Raw genomic sequence first — 21,418 nt, 5'->3', positions numbered from 1 at the left:
CAGCTAGAATGAGTTTAGTTTTCAAAATTGCAGCTCAAAATAGCAGTGGGTAAGTTGACAGTAGTCCAGGTGAGATTCCTAGAAAACAGGTCATGAGAAGAGGCTAAACACTTTAGATAAGCTTTAGGACAGAAGACTTAGGGAAACTTCAAAATTTAAAAAGAAAAGCTGCTGTTTTTCATGCCCCGAGTAGGTGATGGGACAAGAAGTATTGAGCTTAACTTGCAGTTTGGGAGATTCAGAGAAGATAGAAAATAGAAGGTCTAAGTTTTGTTAGACATTCAGCTATTTAATTTACTGTTTTCTCATTTGCCTCTCACACAACTTAGTGCATTGTGCTTGGGGTAGACAATGACTAATGAGAAAAACCATTCTGAAGCATAGTATTATCATCCTTCCATCATTAATTTCTGCAGTTTTGAAAAGTCTACTCCTTGTGTTGATTTTGGGTAGGTTTTTCATCTAAGAAATATGTTTTCTTTAAACAAAAATGCATGTACCTCTTTCCTCAGAGGAAAGGGGTGAGTATTTTTGTTACAAAACAGCAGCATAGAAATTTATTAATTTGTGAACTTGAGAATAACTTTTAAACTTGTTTTCTGTAGATTGCCTTTACTTTTAATTTATACTACTAATATAGGTATAAAAGTACTGAATTTACAAAATTTAGTTTCATACTCCCTACTGGAAATCTATATTGGTGTTCTGGCTCTGCAGAATCTGTTCACTTGTGAGTTTTTCAAGGATGTTTAGCATGTGCTACATAGGACTATCATCTGAGCTGCCAACACCCTTATTATGCAGTAGTGATCCAGAGCTTCATGTGCAGAGGGGCTGCAGGACACAAGTCTGCTCCAAAAAGGGGCTCTTTGTAAGGCTGGTTTGGAAGAGAACAGAAACAAATTAATGATATTTTTTATTTCTGTTCCTGTTGTATCCTTTGCAATAACTCTTTTCTAGGATTGCCTGAACTCTGGAAGAAATTTGAATCCATTTCACACAATTAAATGTCACAGTCTGAGAAATATTAGCTTATTGTTTGCTGTGTAGTTTTTAAGCTCTAGTGTATATGATTTTCACCTGGCATCTTAGAGATAATAATATCATAAAATTGCTATTTAACAGGCAAAATAGCATATCAAGTCCAAAGTAATTACCAGTGCATTTAAAATGAATTACAGAGTTAAAATTAATTTTTTTAAAAATTCACCTGCTAGCATCTGAGCCCAGGGTTGTATATTTCACTGGCAGCTGGTGACAGAACAAGCATCTATGAAAGCACTTTCTGCAGGAGATGCTTGGAATGCCATCTACTGTTGAAAAAGTAAAAATCCAATCCAAAAACAACTCAAAACCCTTAGGAGAAATTTATTTTTTTAATGTTTTGTTCTAAAACTAAACTTTACTTACATTAGAATTCAACTAATGTTCAAAAAAGTCCTAATGTGTTTGATTTCAATATCCTAGCTTTTGTATCAATTTTAAAATTAGGCTTTCTGCTTAATTTTATGAATTCCTTGAGAATTTCAGTTAATTGCAAAACATTTTGAAGCGTAAGTAAAAAATAAAGTCTCATCTTTCCAATACAGAATTAATAAAAATCCCTTTGAAGGAAGATTTATTTCAGTATCTGGATCACAACTTTCCTTACTGAAATAAATCTCCCTTCAAAATCCTTATCATTAAAATTTTAATTTAAAATATTTAAGTCTTTTTTTGAGTGCTTTCTAAGAAAAACTATTGTAGGACAAAACCTTATTTGGTGTTTGATTGTCTGTTACTGAAGTACACTGGTAAAACTGTGTTTGGAGATTATAGATTTACTAAAGTTTGAGTAGTCTTGCACACGTGTATGTTACATTTGGATGTATTCATGCATGTGTTATTACTATAATAGTGGGAAATGTTTGCATTTTGGTCATGAACAAGACTATGCAATTCCCAGTCATCTTGTTATAGTCATCCTTATTTCCAGAAGTAAATTATGGCTCACTGTAATGCAGCTATTGTGGTACATTTCACACATCCTATAGGCAAGAATGCAAAACAATTTTTCCCTCTTTACAGAAAATATATGTAAAAATTACACATAATATTTTTTCCTCTTTGCACAAAATATATGGCAGACCTAAGTGCTATTTCAGCACTTCTTTGGAAAAACCTGACTTTTTGAAAATTGATACAATCAAATGAACACTAGCTGTCAAAAATTAATCTTTGCTGGAGTTTAGGTTGTTGAAATATCTGTAACTTCAACATCTTTTCAATGCAAATCTCACCCAAGACTTGCTATGAGGTCCCCATAATTACAGAAAATTGCATCTAATAACAAATGTTATGTGACAATTGGACAATATTTTCTCTATTCCTTCTTGGAAAATTAGAGAAAAGTCCAACATTTTTTCAGATTAGATGCCTGCTGTCTCAGATTGATTTCTTTCATTCTCTGTAAGTTATCTGCCTCAAATATCCACATATCTGCAGGACTTAGGAGAGGAACATTTACTAAATTGGAGAAAAAAATTAAATCCAAATAAAACTATTTCCCTCCAATGAATTGAAATATACACATGCTTAAAGCTCAGTTAGCTAAAACATCCTGAGTGAAGGCCATTGCTACTTACCTAGAGGCTGTGAACGAGTGTCAAGCTCCCATGTGAGGTGTTTCAGCCTGTAAATAAAATACCATAAAATATGAGCACTGACATCAGAGAGAAGTCAGGGCTTTTCAGATTGTGTCAGGGAGACTTTACTGTGACCAAACATACAGTGACTGTTGTCTCAAAGTTGATCTTTTGACAGAAATTGAAAGCTATTTGTAAGAACATTGCCTTTATTTTGGTTTTGTTTTGTTTAAAAAGGGGTCTACTGACATAACAAACTGATTAAATTCAAGGAGGTATTTACTTGTATCTCATGTCCTTGAAATGGATTTAGAAATTCATTACAGTGAAGAATGATGCAACATTAGCTGCTCTTTCAATGAGCTGATAGAAACTGAACAGGTAAACTACTTTTAAAGAAATATTTGCTATGGTTCAAGGATTGCTTAAACTTGTGTGATTTTTTTATCTGCTGCCCTTGACATCCTTCATATGCATTAATTTGATCGTTGTTTTGTTCTTACTGCATTTCTAATACAGGCTAATTTTTGGCTTTATGTGTTGCAAGTTAGCTGGTCCAATCTTGCAGTTATTATGTATGATGCTAGAGATGAGCAATTGACAGATATTGGATGCTTTACCCATCAGAAAGCAAATCTGTGGAACTCCTAATTCAAAAATATTAGTAACATGCTAATCTGATAAAAACTTCTGGAGTTTTACGATTGAAAGATACAACTTCACCCAATATCACAGAATCACAGAATATAATATATGTTTAATATATATATTTAATATTATAAATAATATATATAATTCATTTGTTAAGATGGTTTATACCGTTTCCTGGTTGTTGCCCTCTTTGACAACTTTGTGTGATCCAAGACTTTCTATTATTTATTATTTTATAATTTTTGTTTTTCAAAATTTTTGTACATGCCTCATTCCCTCGCCAGACACATGATACCTACGTGGGAAGCAGCTGGCCTGCTGCAGCTGGGCCACAAATTATAATGCTGAGGGCTTTCAAATTCTGTCTTAGAAATTCCCACTTTGTGATAACCAAAATGCTTTTTTCCTTACTAAGTATAGGAAAAAGCTGCTGTAGTCCATTTTAAACTGTGTAGAAGGTTTGGACAAACACACAGACCTTTAAATATCACCTCTCTGGTCTAGACCCCCTGTTTGCAATTTTGTATAACCTTCAAAAGAGAGCATTGATCCATGAATTAATTATTGGAACTGTATATAACATACGTATGTTATATACAGTATATGTAAAACTGTATATAACAGAATGGCTACTGTTCATTGTAGTACTTATTTATTATTACAGTTGTACTATAATAACTTTCTCATGTGCTGATTGGTGAGTTTGACACTCATTTTTATCATTTTACACTATAACAAATAGCAGGGAAGAAGTCTGGCTGAGTTAGGACGTGCGAGAAGTGAGGGAGCTTTCATTTGTAGAACACAGTGTGTCCATCTCCCATCCCAGAAGTAAATGGTAGAAAACATTTCTGCCCTGAGGAGTTCATATCCTAAGATAAGCAGAATCTGATTTATTTTGATGATTCTGAAATAATCAAAACATACTGTCATTTCTTCTGTTTTAGAGTTTAAACTGCAGGGCTGTTGAGCACTGGTTTTGGTCACAGTGAACCACATTTTAGTAGATATTTTATAAAAAATATTAGAGTCAAAATTTCACTTTGCCACTTGTTTGTCTGGAACCTTAGATTAAAACAGCTCATTTCTAATTAACATCTAAATATCAGAGTAGGCTTTATCTCACAGAACCTGTTACGTTTATGCATGATGTTCATCTGAGGCTCATTCAGGCAGCTCATTCAGCTTAGACTGTTATACAGGAGCATGTATATGTCTGGGCTTATCTGTAAAGTATGTATGGTGCCTTCTTGTTGTTTTGGTACATCTTTAAAGAAAATCTAATTTGGACTTCAAGGAATGTTTAACCTCTTATGCATGGATTTAGGTAGGTTTTAAATTTGTTCTGTGTACCAGTTATTGTTTCTAGCCCAAGTACCCAACTTCTCCACCTGCTTGTTGACTCGTATCAAATATCTGATTACTGCTCAGCTACTGATTGTGGAAGTGCTTTTTTGGAAACTAATGGTATTTTGTTACAAACAGAACAAAATTACAGTAAAATCACCTGCATATATTTTCAGGAAAATATTCCTTTGGAAAGACATTACTTTGTTGTCCAAAATATGATCCTTCTAAATTCAACTACTTTTTCTATCTAAATTTATAAAACACTTGGAACAGTAATATAAAGACTTTAAGTTTGATCAAAATAGTTAAACTACATGTTATTATGTCTATGTTCTTATAGCATCAATAGGGTAATCAATGCAAAGAATCAATTTGGTAATATATAACATTTTACGGTTATGTAATTGACATGGATTTATGTTTGACCTCCTTTCTTGGAGTTAAACATACTTACATAATTTAACTTAATTAATCTGTAGAGATGCCTTCTCAAGAAATAGTTGGTTGTATTTGAATACAAGTCTGTGTTAACTTCCCTGTTTTGTTAAGAGTGAATGCAGTGAATATACTGTGTTTGTGTTGTGTCTTGACTTCCAATGTGTGAGTTAAGTCACTGCTGTCACTGCAACTAATCCTTTTTTTGTGTTCATTTGGTGCAGGGCATATAATTGAAATACTGTTATGAAGATTTAGGAAAAAAAAAAAAAAAGAGTCCACAGCAGGCAATCTAGGAAAATATATTAATGAACCTTGCATTCTATGACAGGGTGGTGGAAACCTCTGAATGTCACTGGAGCTGATGATCTTCCCTCCTTTTCAGCACAATAATAATGAGGGAATGGGTATCCCCAATGTGGTTTGGATATAGTTATGCACCAAATGCAATTCTCTGGAAAGAAATAATGGAAGGGAAGCAAGAGGGAAGGGAGGTTAGAATTTTATCATTGTTTCTTTAAATCTATTTTATTTTCAGTGCCATTTTCAAGGGTTTAAGTTTCAGGGGAGGAAGTTGTTCTAAATTAAGAAATATTGTCAGTGGTAAATACTTTTAGAGATTATGATGTTCATATACTATGACAATGGGAATATATAATTTCCAGAGAAAGGTGATTACATACCTTCATTAAAATCTTTTCACTAGTTGTGCATTGAAAAGACATTGCTAACTATCAAGTGATTTTGGAATATTTCAGATCTGCTTATAATTGTAGACAGTTATTGAAGAGAGAGAGAACACTTCAAAGATGTTGGCACCTTGACTCTTGTGAAAGCTACTGTCATCTGGGTTAGTGGGGTCTGGAATGCAAAGAAGGAAAAATCCTAATCCTGAGAATAGTATTCAGTTTAATTCACCTTATAATAGAATTGGTTATGAAGTAGTTAGCATTCATGCTGCTGTTTTTATTTGAAAGATAGCAGCTTTACAGATTTTTATTGCATATAATATAAGTCTGGGTTTGAGACAAAATTCTCTCCTACTGTCTTCTCTCAACTATTTCTATTTCTTTATTGTGAACAAAGCTGGAGGTCAATGTCAGTATGGTATCTGCAGAGGAAGAAAAACTTGACAATTTTTTTACAGATCTGAGACTGTCCCTCATCCTTACTGTATGATTTGCTTTAGGAAAACCAGATAGTTTGGTGCATTAATATTTAATCTTATGTTGATTCTTAATCAAGTTTAATGTAACATGCATTGCTCATTGAGACTACTGCACATATATCCTGATTTTTCATTAGGATCTACATTCTCTAAATTTAAAAATTTTACTCCCACTCTCTGGACTTCCTAGGCAATATATTTAATAAAAATAACTACTCTAGAAGCATCAACAGCTTCATTAAATTGGTACTATCAAAATTACAGCATTAATAGTGATAATAAAGTATATTTAGATTTTTTTTTCATGGATGAATTCCAAGCAAAAGATTGACTTGTTTTTTCAAATCTCCTCAATTTCAATAAAAGGGCTAGAAAAAACTTCCATCCTGGTCTATCCTAGTCCACTGAGTTGGTTAGGAAATATGGAAAACATAGACTATAATTGAGTAAAAGACTGAAAATACTTGCCTGTAGCATTTTTAAATTAAAGTGATACAGAGTTGTATATAACTCCACACAGTGTTTCTAGGAGACATTAGGTACACCCAGTTTACTCCTGCAGATTTGATCTCCTTGTGCTTGTAAGTCCAAGGATGGCAAGTTGTGAATCTTGCAAGTATCACTGGGTTAGAGGTAGATATTATGAGGATTATCCCTGCCAAGGATGGCTGATTCTAAAATCTGGATTCCCCAAACATCACTTGAGAAGGACTAATACAGATATCTAGGAGGTGTAGGATCTGTTTTAAGGGTTATTTTCATAGATTGAGGCCCTTGAGTTCTTCCCCTATGTTTTTGTGGCTATGCATCCAAGTATGTGAAAATAGAGATAAGCTCTGGTTACAGAGTGCTTGTTAGTTTACCTGTCTCCAAAGCACCTTTTGGAAAAAATATTTTATGGCTTTGACATAGTAGATTTTAGAGAGAAGCTTTTACTGGTGGCAGTAGATTGAAAAATAGAAAAGTATTATGAGTTTAAAGGGATAATAATAATTTTTATATTGATATTTTCATTACTTAGTCTCCTGCTTCAATTTTTCTTGTTCTCTTCCCTCTCCTTTCTGTTCTGTTCTCATATTCATTCCCTGTGCCAGTGGGAATAGCCTTAAACTTTGAGGAAATTTTTAGTACATGGAGAGAACCTAACATCAAAAACTGTTCACTGAGACTTGAGATTTAGCTTAATGATTCCAACTACTGGAAAAGATCAAAGGGGTCTGGCACTTGGACTGTGTAGGCTTGCAGAGGAACACAAGAGTAATGGTGCTGTGTATGTTTCAAAGGGCAGAGGTTTCCCATAACAAAGTGCAAGGTGTAAAAATTCTTTATTGTTGGCAAGTAGAAAAATCCTGGCTTGTGTTCAAGTGGAGTAGTGTATGGAGTTGTGATCTTTTTAAAAAAATTGTGACAAAATTTTCAAACTCCTCTAACCTTTTAGAATAGGTGGTAAAATACTTAGTATTCTGCACTGTTAGAATACATTGTCTCAGTTACTGTCAATAAGATACATTATCTGCAGCCTGTTGGTGTTTTTAGATCAGACTTTGTTTCTAGTGAATAATGAGAACTGACACTGTTCTTGGTAGAGTTTTGGGTGGATAGAACTGAAAAGGCATAGGAAGGTTAAATGAAGACAGGTAGCCTGAAAGGAGCAGTATGTAATTATACTACTTGGGGTATTTCAGTTGGTCTGTTGAGAAAATGGAAATATGGGAGTTTGCTGACCTGGAAAGACACTTCTTTTAAGCAGTTGTTTGTTGCTGATTTTTGAAAGGAGGGTAGAAAGCAATGCATGAATATGGGAGTACACAATCCAGTGAAACACAAAGCAGCTCTTGTAACCAAAGGAAATACAACTGTATGTGTACATATAGACAGGGTTCAAGTTATCTGGGGTTTCTTTCGTCCTTTTCTGTCTAGAAAAAGATATTTAAACCACAGCAATACTAAAAATACATTCAGTGCATTTAATCTAATATATAATTATTTCTATCAGTTGCTGCAACTTGTAATTTCATCTGAATGAAGTCTTGGAAAAAAAGAAGCAGAAATTAGTCAGTGGTTTTCAGATTTAGATCCAGAATCTGTATTCATTCTCTGACCTTGAAAGATAAATACCTGGCTGTACACCTGAAGGGTTCAGGTGTGTTGATCCACAAGGTTAATATTAATTTAAAATTATATGGTAGAATCTATTAATTCAACAGTTTTCTTAATAATTTCTTTTCAAATTGTAGAGTGTCTCCTATGCTCATTATAAAGTCAAGGAAGATAATTTCCTAATCCAGGGACTGAAGGATGTATGGAGAGTGCTCAAGGAATGCGTCACTGTTATATAATAATGGAAGCTCTTGTCCTCACATAACTGCAGTGTTGGAAAGTGGAGAGTGAATGAGACAGAATTCTAGGAGGTGAAAAGATTAATTTGTAAGAGAGATATTTTGAATTGTAGGGTCATATCATATACTGACTTAGAACACAGTGTTCCTATAAAATGCTGAGAAGTTAATTTTCAATGCAGGTTTTCAACATGTCTTATAATGGACAATGTGTTTTATTTAATGGTGCGAAACTAAAAACTGATTGTAAGATTTTCAAAAATATCATTTTTTTGCATCTGCAAAAAAAAAAAAAAAAAAAAAAAAAAAAAAAAAAAGGGTTTGCATCTGCAACTGAAGTCACCATATATATGCTATAATGTGAAAATGCTAGATCTTGTTGAAAAAAAATATACCAAAGTTTTCAAACTACACACTTAGGATCTTACAGTAATTTGTTCTCAATTCCACATGTGAAAAATGATTGACCATGGTCACTATCCAAAGGGAAGATGGTGGTTGTAATCTGATTATGTGGAGGGCTCGGATTTCCCTTCTTTAGTTCAATAGAACAATTCACAATGAAGTGACAACTTAAAAGAGTCGAGTATGTATGTTTGGAAATCATGTATGGAAAGGAATATAAAGATTAGTGATATATTCAGTTTTCAATGTTCAGTTGTCAGGGAGGTCACATTTCAGTGTCTAGTTCTGTGTAGGCAACTTAGGAGCTCTGAATTATTATCTGGGAATTTTCTTCTCACAGCTGACCACGGAGCCTTAAGGCTCATACTGTTTGGGATCTAAATTAAATATCCTGAGCTACCTAGTGAGAAAAGTATGGACATGCTTTGATTTCCCATCCCTCCCATTTCTCCTGCTTTGAATTTTCTGCATTGAAAAACAAGTGTGGATTGTCTTAATTAAAGATAATAATATGATTAAGATGCATGATAGAGTGGAATTGCAATGGCATGTGACATTTTTATTTATTTTTTCTTTTTTTTGTTTAATATACCTGCTTGATTTTATGGGCCTTATTTATTTATTTATTTTGTTTTTTGTACTGGAATGTTATATTTTATATATATAATTCTAAAGTGCTGAAGAGGCAAAACCATGCTAGAAGACATTTTACTGTGTGTTGCATGTTCAGTTTTCCTTTTTGGTACTCAGTTTTGGAGAGATATTAGTGTTTCTCACTGTCCACTTATTTAAATCTCATGTAGTTACTGAATCCTGTTTATGGAGTTATTTCCTGTGATATCATATGGTGGATGAGATATGGAGGTATTTTGGTGAGCTTCATTTTTCTGTGCAACACCAAGCATCCACTTAAAATTGTGAGCCTGTGCCTCCTGTTTAGTTAGGTGAGAGTATTCTCTATAGAGACATTCAGAATATCTATATAGGAACCTTTTTGGGTTTTTGAACGTATAGGGAAAGTAGATCCTAATTTGATATTTAAGACCAATACCTGCAATTAGAGGATGTAAATATTCCTGTGGGTATATGTCTCTATTCTTGGGTTTTGTCATGGTTTAATCCCAGTCAGGAACCAAGGCCCAGGCAGCTGGTCATTCATTCCTTCACCAGTAGGAGCAGGGAGAGAATTAGAAGGGTAAAAGCTAGAAAACTCGTGGGTTGAAATAATGACAGTTTAATAGGGAAAGTAGAAGTTACTCACACAAGCAAAGCAAACCAAGGAATTAATTCACTGTGTCTCGTGGGCAGGAAGGTGTTCAGCCATCTCTAGGAGAGCAGGGCCCCATCAGGTGCAACGGTGACTTGGGAAGGCAAATGGCATTACTCCAAACGCTGCCCTCCCACCTTCCTCCTACTGCCCCCAACTTTATTTACTGAGCGTGATGCCACATGGTCTGGAGTATCCTTTTGGTCAGTTTGGGTCACCTGTCCTGGCTGTGTCTTCTCCCGACCTGCCATACACCCCCAGCTTCCTCACCTGGGTGGCAGCATGAGAAGCAGAAAAGGCCTTGGCTCTGTGTAAGCCCTGCTCAGCAATAGCAAAAACATCTCTGTATTATCAACTTTGTTCAGCACAAAGTCAAACCATAGCCCCATACCAACCACTGTGAAGAAAATTAACTCTACCCCAGCTGAAACCAGCACAGGTCTGGTATAGAACATCAACTTGCTCGTTTAAGTTAAAGCATATATTTTAGATGGAATATTTTCCTTAAGAGAGTGGACAACTATTAATCAGTACTAAACAGACATACTATATGTATTATCCAGTTATTTCTTTAAGCAAGTCCTAGTAAAGTTCACTGATGAGTAAAATTCCTTAGTTTTCCTCCCATAGTTTTTAGTTATGTTGTCTACAAGTCCTGACATCACCGTAGTTTAATAAATATAATGCAGATTTTCTTTTAATCTACTAGTTTAGTATATTGCATTTTAAATGGTATATTACATGTTAAAATTTGCCTTGAACTATGCCAGGCATTTTGGTTGTGAATAAAAAAGAAATAGATCGTAGTTCACATAATCAAAGCACCTCCCTTTGTATTTGTAGCTGAATGTATTGCTGGAAATGCTTTAATTTGGTATTATGTGCAAAAAAATTGAAAGTCAGGTAAAGAATATTACTGATTTAATTTTTAGTTTTAACTAAAAATTAACATATTAAAGTTTTCTATATTTGGCACTCCCCATATTTAAAACTAAATGGAAATAAGCCCATAGTACAGCTTAATATAAACATACAAGAAACGTTAAAGCAAATACTTTTAATTGAAAATAAGAACTTTTCCCTTCCCAATTGATACAGATTTTAGTACTTCAGGGTAGTTGTTTTCAACATGTTGCACTCAGTTGTGCAAACTTATCTTTTTAGGGTCAAAGAAGAACAAAAACCACAGCCGACACAGTAAGTAAAGTATCTTCAAGATGCAATAGGCTTGACTTTTCTACCTTTGCCATGTTCTGCTCTCTGCACCTTTGATGGTATTAGCTTTCACTGATACCTGATAGGCTGCAGGTAGTTTGTCATCTGCTTCCTGACTGGCTTGTAAGAGAGCTGCCTGTAGCTTCTTACTCCATCCACACGTTAGCTGGATGTAGGTTCTTGCTGCCTGCTTGTGAACTGGTGAATTGTAAAACTTTACTTCCCTTACACCCTTAGTGGCTGACTTAGTTCTGCAGCTCACATTCCCATTGGCTCTAGCTTTTCCGCCTGTGTATTTCTACTGACATTGGATAAGAAAACATTTAAACTAGTGTGGTTTTATTGGTTATTCAGTCACATTATTTGCTTGTTTAAACAGGTGGTTTCCCTTTAGTGGGATCACTGAGCTGGTAAATAACGTTCTTCAACCACAGCAAAAACAGCAAAATGAAAAGGAGCCCCCGACGTAAGTAAGCTGCTCTCTGTAGATTATGTAACATCTGTATAGCATTAGACCATCCTGGAGAGTATGTTTAAAATAGTTGCCCCTTTAGAGCATACAGGTGAGGGCATTTTACAAGCTGAGCACCATTTACCTTCCAACCCCTAATTTCATAAGGGAAAACTGAAAATCAGATCTTACTCTCCTTATCAGTAACTTAAGTGATGAGAGTGCATTAGAGTGCAATTTGAGGAGTTACTACTACTCTGTGGTTTTTTTTTTTTTTTTTTTTTTTTTTGGTTAGTTGTTTTTTTTTTTTGCAAATGTTCCTTATAATGAAATTTCTGTTGAAGTGATGTGTTTTCTGTGCATGAGTTGCTGGAATGATAAGACATGTAGCATTATTTATAGCACATCTATGCACATGCGTGGTCTGAGTCATGCATAGAATGCTATATGAATCTACATAATATGTCAGAAGAGCTTTCTAAGGACCAGGAAAATATCATGTCCTTTTTTCCATGCTTTTAGAATATCTGTAAAGTTTCAGAACTTCAGCAGATATGAGGTGAAATCTTGGGTCAATCAAAGCTGAAGAAATTTTGACTTTGATGGAGCCAGTATTTAATCTGTGAAACTTTTATATTATTTTTTTTGCTATCTGAAAATCTTAAGTTTTAACAGAAACTGGCAAAGCTAGGACATTGAGTATTAGAGTAGAACTCAAAGCATGGAGAGGAAAATATTCCTTGAATAAAGAGAAACTAAAATATTTATTATTATAAATATTCAAATTGCTAAAATGTATTTTGGATGTTATTTAATCTTTAAACAGTAAAGTTGCTCTCTCTTCTTTCTTCTAGAGGTTTATGCTTTGTAAGTTCATGTGATAAAAGAAATGTTTGCTTTTGAACTCATGCATAACTGGTTTAATGCATGCATATAACTTACTAATTACTTTCCAGGCAGAACCAATTTTTGTTTATTTTTTACTATATGTATTTTAGTGGACCTTCATACTTGTGGGTCATGAAAGCCATGATGTTTTTTGAGAATACATGCTGAAAAATTTTCATGAATTAAAATGGAAAAATAGGACATAAAATTGATATTCTGTAAAGCAATGTATTATTCTGAGCTCTCGTTCTGACATTCTCACTTAACTGCTTATAAAATTGTGTACATGTTAATACTGATTTTTTTGGGGGGTTATTATTAGATACTGGCAATATTGCTTTTTGTTCACAACACCTCAGTACTTTGTATTCCCAGTTTCCTTAACAGCAAAAGTTGTTCTGCTCACTAGTGAAAATATGAAGTGTATGGCTTTCAATAAACTTAAAATACTATATGAGCAGTGTGAACAGATGAGTTATAGTTAACAAAAATGTTAATAAATGGTTGCTGTTAGAATGGAAGGATCTTTTCAAATGGTGACCTCTTTGGGAAGCAGTTTTGTTCAGTGTTTCTATTATATGGCTAAGAAATTAATTAATTAGTATACTCACTGAATTTATAGAGACACTTCTCCCAGTCTTGTGTTAATACCTCATGGCAGGATTATATTAAAAAATTATCCTGAAAACCCCAAGCTATGGTTATGGTGCTAGTCAGAAGGAAAAATGCAAATGATGTTCTGTAGGGGTAGTTTATGTGGTTGACATAGGACAAAGAAAAATTGTGTAGGGAAATGTTCTTTGGCAGAGAAACCTAATAGTATATAAGTTGAGGTGTAGCCAGTATCCCGAAAGAGATTAATGTCATACAGGAATGCACAGACACTAGCCAGGAAGCACTGTGAAGAAGTTCTCCCACTGCTAGGCTTTGGTAAGGTCTCACCTGGAATAGCATACCGTTCAAAAATTATGTGGAACAGTTGTAATTCAGTGGAGAGTAATAGGAATGAATAATTAGTTGTCTAAAAACCATGGTATGTTCTAGGAAAGAATCAAACACATGAGTTAATTTAGCCCTCTAAAGAGAAAATCCCAGGGAATGAAGGAGATAGACAAGTGAAAGGAAATGATCACTTTTCCATGTTCATCTCATGGTGAAGCTGAAAGGAGTAAACTTAAGTTGCGTTAGGGAGGACTGAACTTGGTAGGGAGAACCTTTTAATGGAAAGGAAACTTAAAATGCTTGCATACTTTGTTTAGGACTTGTTTGGAAGCTGTGAAAATCTTAAGGAGCAGGTTTGGTAAATACCTGTTAGAAGAGACACAAGTGTAGCTGGTCCTGTGCTTGGAACAAGAGATTGGACTAAATTACTTTCTTTTAAAAGTGTCTTCCAGCACTGCTTATTTGTGATAATTTCATTAATGTATTAATTATCAGGATTTGTTTTTGTGATTATTGTAAACATTCAGGGAGAAAATGGAACAGAAATAGTAATGGTGCAATTTTTAAATTTTATTCATTTTTCTGATATTAATGGCTTGCAAAGAAGTGTTCCGGAGAACACTGTGGGACATTGGGGAGGAGGATAAATGTGTGTGGAAATTTTTACCACTATTTGTACATATTGGGGCATTTTCCACTTAAAATCACTGTCAGTATCTGAGTCTAGTTTCTAGATATACCTGATTGTCCACCTTTGCTGATGAAAAAGCTTATTTACAGTGAATCTGGGGAGGACAAAATGTGATGAGCAACAGCAGAATAGGAGTTAGTAGTGACTGAAAACAAGGTATGAAGTTACAGATTTCACTTTTGCTCTGGAAAAGGTATTTTTGTAGAACCACTGGCCATGTGTCCTTATGGCCAGAGGTAGGATTAGTCTGATGCTCTTGGACATGAGTTCTGTACCACAAAATCACAGAATGATTGAGGTTGGAAGAGACTTCTGGAGGTCATCTTGCCCAACCCTCCTTCTCATGTGGGTCACCTAGGGGCACTGTTCAAAACTACGTGTAGCTGGATTTTGAATATATCTAGGGATGGAAACTCTAGAAAATCTCTGGGCAAGAGATACATGTGCTAGAGCTTGGTCACCCCTAGAATAAAAAGTGTTTCTCTCTGCTCAAAGGGAACTTCCTGTGCTTCATTTTGTGCCTATTGCCTCTGATCCTGTCACTGGACATAGCTGAAAAGAGCCTGGATCCATTCTCTTTGCACATTTCCTTCAGGTATTTGTATTTATTGATAAGTTCTCCTCCCTGAACTTTTTCTTCTCCAGACTAAAAAGTTCAAGCTCTCTGTCTGTCCTCATGTGAGGGATGCTTCATTCCCTATCTTTTTGGTCTTTTGCTGGACTATCTCCAGTATGTCCATGTTTCTCTTTAACTGGGGAAGCTGGACACAGAACTCCAGCTGTGGCTTCAGCAGTGCTGAATGAAGGGTAGGATCACCTCCTTCTGCCTCGTGGTAATGTTTTTGCCTAATACAGTCCAGAATGCTATTCACTTCCCTTTCCTCAAAGCATGCTGGCCCATGTTCAACCTGGTGTGCACCAGGACTTCCAGGTGCTTTTCTGCAGAGCTGCTCTCCAGCTGGGCAGTTCCCAGCCTGCACCAGTGTGTGTGCTTCCTCCCCAGCTGCAGGACTTTGCATTTTGCTTTGCTGAACATTGTGAGATCCTGGTCAGCCTGTTTCTCCAGCCTGTTAAGGTCCCTCTGCATGACAACATGACCTTCTGGCATATCAGCCGCTCCTCCCAGTTTGGTGTCATTCACAAACTGGCTGAAGGTACCCACTGCCCCATCATCTACAAACAGTAAGTTATTGAACAGGACTGGACTCAATATTGACCCCTGGGATAAACTTCTAGGACCTGGCCTCCAACTAGACTTTGTGCCACTGATCTCCCTGCTCTGGGCCCAGCCATTCAGCCAGGTCTCTGTCTACTTCAAAGTCTGCTCATCCAGCCTGTACTTCCTCAGCTTCTCTAGGAGGATGCTATGGGAGACAATGGGAAAGCCTTACTGGAGACAAGATAGACAATATTCACTGCTGTCCCCTCATTGTGGTCATTTCATTGTAGAAGGTCACTACATTGGTCGAGTGTGACTTTCCCTCGGTTAATGCCTGCTGACTCCTGATCACTTCTTTGTATTTCATGTTCCTAGAAATAGTTCCCAGGATTAATTGTACCATCTCTCCCAGGAATCGAGATTAGTCTGACCAGTCTGTGCTTCTGTAGATCCTCATGCTTCTTCAAGATGGAAGTGACATTTTCTTTCCTGCAGTTGTTAGGCACCTCTCCCAATTTCTGTGATCATTCTGATATTGAGAGTGATCTTTCATATCTTGTCTTGATGCAGAATACTTCTATCTCCAGCACATATATACTTCATCATGAGTTTCCATATTTTAATCCTCAAAGAGCAGAAATTCTTAGCTGCCCCCTGAAGCAGCTCTCTTTGATGCTTAACAATCAGCATACCAAGTTTTATTTCTTTAGATTTATAAGGTATATATTTTGTAAAAGGTGTATTCAGGTTTTTCCTCATTAGGATGTGGTGCTCTTGTACCTAAGGGTTTGACTTGAGGTTTATATCTTCTGCATGAATCTTGGAATGTTATGTAATGGTGTTAATCTCCAGTCACAATAAAGGAATTCCCATGCTAGAAGGCACTGAAGATTCCACTATTGTAATATTGTATATTGGCAGAGTTCAGCAATGAATACCTGAGAACATAAATAAGGACAAGGGTATGCATAGAATGGTTCTGATACAGGTATTTTAGTGACTTCCTGAGGCAGTGGCTGCATGCATACTGCTGGATTTATTCCCTGGCAATAAGGAATCTGTTTGACACAGTTATTTGCAGTCCCCTTTTAAACCTACTTATAGTCTTGGTTTCAGAACTTGGTGAAAATGAATTCTACAATTTAATTATCTGTATGGAGAAGTTATCACCCTTTGTTTGCTTAAAAAATACCTCCTGATTTTTTCAATGGAATGTTGTGTTATATAATTTGTCTATAATATGTATAACCTTTAAACATTTTTATTATGTTCCATGCAGTCTATTATATTTGATACAGTTACACTGCAGAGTCAGAGTTTTTCCTTCTATGATAGAAACTGCTTCTGGTCATCATTGCTGTCTTATCTCCTTTTAAAAGCCCGATTAGATCTTTTTTAGTTAACAGTGATCAGCGTGACAGTATTCAAGATACGAGAGTTCTGTGTTTTTAATCAGGGATTGAGGAAAGTTTCTAATGTTTGCTGCTTAAAGATATCCAAATATTGAAAAGATGGTGGTTTTTTTCCCCTTTTCCCATAAACATTTTTGTTTATTTTCAGGCTGGAAATTTGGTTGATTGCTAAGAACTGTAAGAGGTCCATCATGCAATTTGACAGCAGGAATTGAGCCTCTCTTCTTTCTTTGATAGTTATGAACACATTATTAATGAACAGTAGAAAAAATACAGTCAGCATCAAAAGTCATTAAACATAAAGCTTTTTGTAGCTAAAGAACTTCAAAATAAATACATTATTTCATTGTCTTTTTGTATTTTCACTAGACTAATTCTAGGAGAGGTTAAAAATGTACATTGCTTAGCACAACATAGGTATTTTTTTCTGCTAAAAATGCCTGGTCAATAAACAGATATTTATGTTTTTTCAGGAAGTCATGTTGTCACCATAAGGAAATGGAGATTGAAAATTACTGTAAGATGATAGCCAGTAAAACCTTTTCTTGCATATTTTTCTGTAAATTAAATTAATTTCTCTATTGTGCTAGACCACTCCAGCAAAACAGTAAAATTTTCTGTTTATTAGAATTTCGAATGAATTCTGGTTAAACTAGATTGACATTTCTCAAATGCTTAATATAAATCAATGGATCATTAATTTTGAATTCTAAATTTACTGCATAAAGAATATGTCTGCCAACCACGAGGTAGTTTTGAATGTCTTCAAATTATCTAATGGACATGTGATAGCACGCCCACATCAACATTTATTTATTACAATTTACACTATATATATATACTCAGTGGGTTTATTTGCAGTCAGTGTAGTTCCTGTTCAGACTGCTTTTTTATAGAACCTGTTAAAAACAACACACTCCGCTTGAAAGAATAATTTCTGGAAAGAGAAAAATAGGTCTCTGCAGCCAATACACTTGTGACATTGGAGTCATGAAAAGTCTGACATTCTGCTGTGTTTGTTTTCTAGGGCAGTAAGATAGATAGGAAAAAGACAGAGAGTAAATGAGTTAAAATTATAATTTGCAGTATATTAAAAAAAAAGGGAGACTGTAGCTATTGCAAAGTAAAATAGAAATCCACAAAATACCTCTTAACTATGAAACTGGTTTTGTCTCCCAAATTTAGCAAATATAAGGTACCAAAACAACTTCTGTTGTTTGATTTCTGATAACTTACTGAGGCTATTAAATTTACCTTTTGCAACATGACATGATGGTTTCCTGACTGTATGGTTGCCATGGACCTTTTTCTCAAAATACTTAATACAAGAAAATTTATGTTTATGTATGATTTATGTTGTTTGGATTGTTCACAATGTTAATGAGGTTAGGAGGATACCCCTTCAGTGAATAAATGGCTTGTTAAGCATTGGAAGAAGATGCCTAGGGAAGAGATGGACTCACCATTCCTGGAAGTGTTCAAGGAATGACTGGATGTGGCACTTGGTGCAGTGGTTTAGTTGGCATGGTGGTGTTCGGTCAAATGTTGTGGTCTTTGGAGGTCTTTTCCAACCGTAATGATTCTATGAATATAGTAGAACTCAGTTTTATCAGCAGACAACAATAAACATGTTTGGAACAAGTAAATCTAGTGATCATAAGAAATATATTTCTTAATTGTAACCCAACTGATCTATTTTAATCCTTTACATACATGGATTTGTAATTCAGCAGAACCACAGAATATGATTAATTAAAAAAGATGTTGCATTTTGGAAAAATTAATAAAGTTGATTAATAAACTTTATTAATAAGGAATTTTAAAAAGAGCTGGAAAAATGTAAGAAACCTATTGTCTATTTGTGAAAGATAGAACTAAATTTTAAACAAAAACCGTTTAGTATGGTATAATGAAGAATTGCTTGAGGATCTGGGGTTGTAAAAACAGACTTACATCTAGAAAGAAGAATACAACCAGAAATACCTGACCAGCAGTTAGCATTATGGGCAAGGAAAAGGTGAAAGAAGTCCTTCAAAGTGACATAATCTGTGTTTCTATATTTTACTCAAATAATAAACTGGAGAAAAGAATAAAAAGAGAAAATATCCACTTATTTATAAGATAGGACTAAATTGGAGCTTTATCTGACCTATTTTGTGTTCTAAAATCTTTAGAAGTTTTGTGTTATGCAACAGAAGTAAAACTTATTATATGATTGAGGAAGGGAGTGTTTCCATACGTATATGCATAGAGGTGTAAGGTGATGCTTACTAGACAAAATAATTAACATAGAACAGCTCCTAAAAGCTTTGTGGGAAGTATTTTTGCTCTAATTTTTGCAATTTCTCAGATTTTGTGGGTGTCACAGGCTGTGGCAGTACTAATATGCTGACAACATCCTGATTTGAACTGCTTTCAAAAAGAAATAGACAGTACCCCTAGAGGGATGACAGGTTGTCTGAATGAGATAAGCAAATAGATTTAGAAAATGCTGGCTTAAGCTTAACTTAACCAAGACAGAAGTGATACTCTTATAATAAGAGGAAACCATGTTAAGCCTGCAGCTGAATCAGCGACCTCAGTTTCAAATGCAACATTTAGGACAGAGGCAAAAGATGTTCTTGCAAAACATAGAGGCGATACACTCATTTTGGCACTGACTGTAACCCTAATGAATGCTTTAATTTTTTATTTTCCAAAGAAGAATTGTGCATTTCATTCTGTGAAGAATTGATAATAAAAGTCATACATCAATTTATATGATTTATCAAGTCTTGTTATTAGGAAGGTCAAAACTTCTAGAGAAGATCAGACCCCAGCTGCTGCACTTTACTGGCTTTACATTATTCATGATAATTTAATGTCATTCTCCTTAAAATGACTGGGCATGTTGTATTCTGTAAGTGGAAGTGATGTGAATCCTATTTTACATGCAATAGTACTAGTTCCAAGTAAGATTATTCCAAGAAGTGGCACAAGATGGTTTTAGGTTGCTAAATGACATCTGAATCTTTTTTTTCCTAGTTTGTCAGGGCCTAAACTGGCAGAAGAGTGGCTTTTATTTCTGAGGCACTCTGACTAAACTATGGTGAAAATATGAAAAAAAAAAGTAAATGCAGGTAATTATTAATTCTTGAAAATATAGATTTGCTTTGTAGAAAACTTTTTTTTTAATTTAGAGGTGACTATTCAGTGCAGCCACAGCTGCTATGATGTATAGAGCTTTTTTTTTTTTTTAATGGATTATCTATAAATTTTCAACCATTCATGGTACATAAGTTTTTATTTATGTCAATTTGAGGGAAATTCAAGTTTGTGAAAGTAACTTTTTAATAACTGTTTTTTTTTCTTTTAACCAAGGAAATATTGCAATAAGCAACATATTCCTAGCTTTCTTATAGAGTTTCTATTTTGATATAATAATCTCTTAGTCACATTATAGAGATGAATTGGCAGAGACTAAGCAAAAGAAAAGAAAAAGATAATATCTTCTGGTTCATATGTTTTTTTTAAGTTGGTAGAAAATTTCATCAGCTTTTTTAATATGTTTGCCTTTCTCTTCAAGCAGGGAACAATTGTCTTCTCATAATTGGCTAGAAAATAAAAAATACATGTGTGATATTACACTGATGAATTGTGGTCCAGTTCATGATTCTCATAGTGAACGTAACAAATGCCAAAATCTGAACTTCCATAGGGTTTATATTTTCTGATTTACTTTGCATGGCATGCTTTATGTCATTATTTGCCCCCTGGTAAAGTTTCATTTTGAATTAATATTCCCATTAGGAATATAAGCCCAGCACAAAAACTTTATGCTATAGAGCAGCAGTTAGAGTGCTTGAAACGGAAGGGAAGCTTGGGAGTTCAGCAATTCTTCCTGCACAGACAGAATCCTAGTCTGAAACCTAACAGAGAAAACCAGAATGTACAGCCAGGCTGTGCTTCGTGTATATGATTTCTGGGTGCCAGTTAGTTGAGATAATTCCTTTTAATAACATAAAATTTGTTTCCACAGGCCATCTTCTTCGAACTCGAGACTACTGTTTTTCTAGTTTAAAGATTTTCTTATCTCTCTTTAGCAAGTTGCCAATATATTTTATTTTGGCTGTCTGCACTGCTCCACTCTGTTAAAGTTTTCCTCACCATGGATATTTGTTATTTTGTCAGTATTTTCTGTATTGTAAACATTTTAACTTTAAGTTAATACTATTGGATTTGGAGAATAGATCAACACATTATAGTGTTTTCTGCATTATCTAGTTTAAAAATATGTAAAAATAGATGCTTATAGGTTAGTGTTCTTCTTTTTGGTTGAGTTTTCCAGGAGAAAATAATAATAAGCTTAGCAGTCAGAATCATAAAATCTAAGGATTTTGGAACTAGTTAGACTTTAATGGAACTGATCTCTCTCTTCCCTG

General features: G+C 34.8%; 1 protein-coding gene across 22 annotated transcripts in view; it reads left to right on the top strand.

Annotated features, from left to right (window-relative positions):
• RIMS2 (regulating synaptic membrane exocytosis 2) overlaps positions 1–21,418 on the top strand; it is a 446,434-nt gene that overhangs the window by 46,592 nt on the left and 378,424 nt on the right. For 13 of the 22 annotated variants that reach the window (XM_068183230.1, XM_068183244.1, XM_068183181.1 and 10 more), the window contains exons 2-3: positions 11,404–11,436; positions 11,834–11,920. The exons of the other annotated variants lie outside the window; for them this stretch is intronic. In XM_068183230.1, coding sequence (XP_068039331.1) covers positions 11,404–11,436; positions 11,834–11,920 — 120 coding nt within the window. The remainder of the gene's footprint in view (positions 1–11,403; positions 11,437–11,833; positions 11,921–21,418) is intronic. 22 annotated transcript variants of the gene reach the window in all.

The sequence above is a fragment of the Anomalospiza imberbis genome, chromosome 1 (assembly GCF_031753505.1).
Source record: "Anomalospiza imberbis isolate Cuckoo-Finch-1a 21T00152 chromosome 1, ASM3175350v1, whole genome shotgun sequence".
In the NCBI taxonomy this organism is placed as follows: Eukaryota; Metazoa; Chordata; class Aves; order Passeriformes; family Viduidae; genus Anomalospiza; species Anomalospiza imberbis.
This window is presented reverse-complemented; position numbering and strand designations above follow the sequence as displayed.